Source organism: Caenorhabditis briggsae (assembly GCF_000004555.2).
Source record: "Caenorhabditis briggsae AF16 supercontig from assembly CB4, cb25.NA_295, whole genome shotgun sequence".
Lineage (NCBI taxonomy): Eukaryota > Metazoa > Nematoda > Chromadorea > Rhabditida > Rhabditidae > Caenorhabditis > Caenorhabditis briggsae.
In genome coordinates, this window is record NW_025543306.1 from 1 (window position 1) to 5,267 (window position 5,267).

General features: G+C 41.2%; 2 protein-coding genes across 2 annotated transcripts; both read right to left on the reverse strand.

Annotated features, from left to right (window-relative positions):
* Positions 1-2,709: 2,709 nt before the first annotated feature.
* On the reverse strand, positions 2,710-3,359 carry Cbr-evl-20.2 (the record flags this gene model as incomplete). The annotated part of the gene is made up of 3 exons (XM_002648578.1): positions 2,710-2,844; positions 2,890-3,020; positions 3,071-3,359. The coding sequence occupies 3 exons, from the start codon at positions 3,357-3,359 to the stop codon at positions 2,710-2,712; spliced, it is 555 nt and encodes a 184-aa protein (XP_002648624.1).
* A 231-nt stretch (positions 3,360-3,590) lies between these two features.
* Cbr-eif-3.G.2 lies at positions 3,591-4,576 on the reverse strand (the record flags this gene model as incomplete). The annotated part of the gene is made up of 5 exons (XM_002648579.2): positions 3,591-3,846; positions 3,901-4,280; positions 4,329-4,408; positions 4,455-4,507; positions 4,560-4,576. 5 exons carry the CDS (start codon positions 4,574-4,576, stop codon positions 3,591-3,593), a joined length of 786 nt encoding a protein of 261 aa, XP_002648625.2.
* Between the last annotated feature and the right edge of the window lie 691 nt (positions 4,577-5,267).

The following is a 5,267-nucleotide window of genomic DNA, read 5'->3' on the forward strand; positions in this document are numbered from 1 at the left end:
AGAAATCGGCTGAAAAAATAGCAAGCAAGTATTCAATCAATGGAAAACTGCTAAATCTTTACTGTTATGATATTTTTTAGAATTTCTTTTTTTTCTTCTAGAATTCTAACTTTCTAAAATCTTATATTTTAAACAGAAATTCTGAATGACAATGAAGATTTAGCAGTTTTCCATTGATTGAACACTTGCTTGCTATTTTTTCAGCCGATTTCTTCGAAAATTTAATTTCTGACATTAAAATATACTTTTTTTCGAAACCGAAAAACTTGGAATTCTGATTTTCTGACGTTATCAGAGGCTGCGAAACGTCCGGCTGCGAAATGTCTGGCTGCGAAATGTCCGGCTGCGAAATGTCTGGCTGCGAAATGTCTGGCTGCGAAATGTCCGGCTACGAAATGTCCGGGAGCCCCCACACTGTTATGCTTGATCCTATTTATATCGGTTACTGTGAAAGCTATCAAACGTGTGTCAGCAAATAAATTGTTCACCATAATATCAGCAATATTTTATCAGTTGACAGTTTTTTGATATCTTTTATAGGAACTGAGATAACTGCGCTCAAACTTGGCTTTGTTGTTTTTCATTCAATCTGTAACAGCTGGCCCCACACTATCAAGTTTGAGCCAATTTTTCTCGGTTCCTGTAAAAGGTACCTAAATATTGTCAACTAATGAAATGTTTTTCATAATATCACAATGATTTTATCAGTTGACAACTTTTCCAGATCTTTAACAAAAACCGAGATATAGGAGCTCAACTTTCATTATGTAATTTGATTTTTTTTTAGCTTTTCGCATATTTTGCAGCAAATTTCGTCGAATATATTTTGAAATACCGCAAAAAACAATGAAAAACAAACCATATTCGACGAAATTTGCTGAAAAATATGAGAAAAACTAAAAAATAGGTAAATTTAACATTTTCCCGCCGGGTTACTGTCGCACTCGTTTCAACTGTTTCCGGTTGTTTACGCTTTCAGATATTTGTTTACAAACATCGTATACACTTCGATTCAACCTTTTTTTCTCTGACAAGGATAATAAGAAATAAGAAAGAGAGAGAAAGAGCGAAAAAGACACAAAAATTCGAATTTAAGTTTCAGAATTTTAGAACTTGAAACCAGTTCCGTAGTCTAACATCTTTCTTTTTGCTAGTATAATTACAGTAGCGAATTGTCGCAGTTGCGAACAGCCAGAGGAAACATCCGTCTTCGGCGGATTCATCCTTTTCGTCGCCATTTTCATGACGTAAATGTTCGTATCCCGAGTTTCACGATCAAAGAATTCTGAATGCTAGAAAGAAGTCACTGTCACTTACATGACAACCGGAATTTTCGAGTGAAATTCTCAAAGAATATTTATTATTAGGTTGGCGGGAAAGTCTTTGTCACTTTTTCAATAGTTTATTTCTCAAAGAAAAAATAACCGAATAATTAATTATATTGTCCATCATTATCAACAACATGTCTCCAACGTTCCCTCAATTTATGGATTCCATTGCGGTAGAATCCAGCCGGGCGTGAGGCAACGTATTGTTTGAGTGCCGCTTCGACCGCTCCACGGGAATTGAAGCTTCTTCCTTCGAAGGCACGTGTCATATCGCCAAATAACCAATAGTCGGAAGGAGCAAGATCAGGAGAATACGGGGGGTGAGGGAGAACATTCCATCCATATCCCATCAGCTCCTGCTTCACTTGTTTCGAAACATGTGGGCGAGCGTTATCATGTTGATAGTACACTTTCTTGTCTTTCAGGGCCGAACGGTCGACTGCTTTCTTGAGGTTTCGTAGTTGAGTAGTGTAGAGGTCTCCAGTTATTGTTTTGCCCTCGGGCAGAAGTTCCCAGTAGATGGGGCCGTCCACTCCCCACCACACAGAGAGCATAACTTTTTTCGGATGAAGGTCGGGTTTTGGGACATCCTGTGGGCTCTCTCCTTCTCCAACCCACTGGGATTTCCTGTGGTGATTATCGTAGAAGACCCACTTCTCATCTCCGGTTATTAGCCGGTCCAGCCATCGATCGCCCGCGTGGAGAGTGAGAAGAGTAATCGAATCGTCGACTCGGCGGTCAAGGTTGGCTTGAGTCAGGTGATGAGGTATGAATCGACCAAAAAGTTTTCTCATTCCAAGAGACTTCAAACCTTCAAGGACTGTGCTATGGTGAACTCCGAATGTGACAGCTAGTTCACGGCTAGATTGAAATGGATCCGATTGCAATGCGTGCTTCAGCTTGTCCAAATCCAACTCACGGGGTCTCCCAGAGCGATCCTTTTCATCGAGCGAGAAGTCATCTTTTTCGAAACGATGGAACCAATTGCGAATAGTATTGTAGTGAGGGGCATGTGTGTTGTACACATTCTTCAAGAAAGTTTCCGAATCCTTCATCGTGGTGTGAGATAGGAAGAGGTAAATCAAAACATGTCTGATGTGAATAGCAGTGGGAACAAACATATCGTTTCAATTACAGATGAGGAGCAGGGAAGGAGATGGGGACTTGTTTATATGGAAGGTTCTTATCACCTTGTTATTCACTAGAGTCGATATCATACACAGCCTCCATATACGAGAACAGTGATTAAACAAACAGAGTGACAAAGACTTTCCCGCCAACCTAATATTTATTTCTTTTGTCAAATTTTTCATGAAAAATGAATACTTTCAAATAATTAAATACATAAATAGAGATCAAAAATTAACACGAAAAAAAAGAATCAATCAAGAATGAATATCCGACTTCCAACATCATCACACAGCCACGTCATCGCTTGCACCAGACGTTCGCCGGAGAGCGCACAGCAACTAAAAATTTTCCAGTGATGTGTCTTGATGGATTGCAGTTCCAGGACCTGAAAAATTTTCATACATTTTTTTGAAAGAGATTTTCGCCAAACCTGCGCAATAGAATTGACATCAATGGCTCCTGGTAGATCGCTTTTGTTCGCTAGCACGAGAAGCGACGCGCCGGAGAGACGTTCCTCTTGGAGTAGCTTTTTAAGCTCTTCTGAGCATTGGGTCAAGCGTTCTGGAATGTTTTACGTTTTAAAACTGCCAGAAATCAATTTCTCTGCTCACCTCGATCCGACGAGTCAACCACCCAAATTAGCGCATCCGTCGACTCGAAATAGTTTTTCCAGTATGATCGTAGACTTTTCTGCCCTCCAACATCCCACAAATTCAGCTGGAAATCCTTGAAATGCACCGTCTTGATATCGAATCCCAGCGTTGGCTCGATCGTGTCTGTCGGCTCGTCTAGGAACTTCTTCATCAGCGTCGTCTTTCCGGCATTGTCAAGTCCCAGGATGAGAATTCGCATCTCGCGTTCGCGGGCTCGCTGCTTTCGCAGAATTTTCAAGAAACCCATTCTGAATTGTTAGATAAATATATTGCGATTTTTTGGAGAATAGATGAGAAAAATATCATTCGGATAGTACCATTTCGGTCTAACTTGATATTTAATAGTTACGGGTAGAATCGAATTTATCATGAACCAACAAGAGCACACAACTCATGCATTAAAAGAAAACAGGGAACAAATGGAAAGAAGAGACGCCCAAGTACGAGAAAGAACATAAATATTGAACAATGAAGCCATTTAGTTGCTCGGACGAGTCCACTCGACCTTGAGAACCATGTGATACATCCGGATGTCGTTGAGCTCGGCGATGGCACGGGCGGCGTCGTCTCTCGATTCGAATGTGACGAACGCGAATCCTTTGGGCAGTCCGGTGATCTTGTCGCGGGCTATGAAGATTCGAATGACGCGTCCTATGCGTCCGAATACGTCACGGAGCTCGTCCTCGTTCATCTCTTGCGGGAGGTTTGTGACTCGGCACGTGTTCTCGTCGGAGCTGAAAAATTAAAGCGATGAGAACTATTCGACTATTTAAAGAGTTTTTTCCTACCGGTTTCTTTCCATTTGACGTCCATCACCACGAAGTCCCAACGCATTCTTGCTATCCGCGTCCTGGTTGGCGTCGGCCTCCTCGTCCAACTGATACATGACTTTGTACGGACAATGTGTGCTCCAGTGATCGTTTCCTTTGCAGTGACGGCAATGCTCACGGCTCGTAGTCTTCGCCGCCTGCTTATCCTCCTGCACGTCGAGAATCTGCTCTCCAGCGCGGTTTCTGGTGAATTGCATCTCGACTTCTTCAGCGACGTACGTCGTGGCGACTTGTGGACCTGCTGGTTCTCCTTTGCAGCTTCCGAACTTCACCCACTTCTTGCGATCGGCTACCACCTTCGGCACACGCTTGTTGATGACTTTGAATTGGGTGACAACCTAAATATTGATTTTTAGAAAATTCTAGAGAAATTAACACAAACCAACCTTATATCTGACTCCATCGACTTCGGTGAACGCGGTCTCTGTGCGAATTCCGTCGGCACCTTCCTGGATATGTGGAGCACCTAAATATCGACTTTAAATTGTTTCAGGGAATGTTTTCGGACTCACTGTCTTGCTCAACGGCCTCAGCCCAACTGTTGACTTCTGGAGCGGACGTAATTCTGAAAAGAAACGGTGGAATTAAATATCGGTTGTCTGCTTGTATTAACTTACAAATTGATTCCGGTCATGATTGTGTTTTTCGATTACCTGAAAACTGAGAATTTTAGAAGTTCAGAAACAGATAACGACGGAAACGAGCGAATAGGAAAGTATTCTGTAGGAAAATATGACAGATAATTTACATTTTTAGGTTAGAAAAACTGAAAAATCGATTAAAACTCGAAGATATTCGAGAAAATCCAGAATTTGGGATGCAAGCAACGCGTTGAGAAATATTCGGTGGAGTGCGCGGGAGATGTGGTGTTTGCGGACTGCTTACCGTACTCACCAATAAAATAGTGAAGAGAACAGGGATTCTTCAACGAAAATTCAGAATTTTGAAGAATTGAGCAAGCAAAAAATGCATTGTATCAAAATTTTCAGAATTATAAAAATATTGGGAAGTTTCTGAAACATAATTTACAACGTGCCGATAATTTATTCGCATCGAAATACATCAATTTTTACAGAAACTATAGCAATTCTTACAGCAATCATATCACTTTTTACAGCAATTGTACATCAATTTTTAAAGAAAAAAAAAATAATATATTTATTTGCAATGCATGGGGGAAATCGATAGATAATTCGGCAAGAAATGGGACCTGTACAAATAAAAAAGTAAAATGACCCGACGGACCGACTAGAGTCCTGTAGGTCAAGTGGGAGGGATCAGAATATCATAAGGAATCGCTCCTACTCGCTTAGCAAACGCCATCG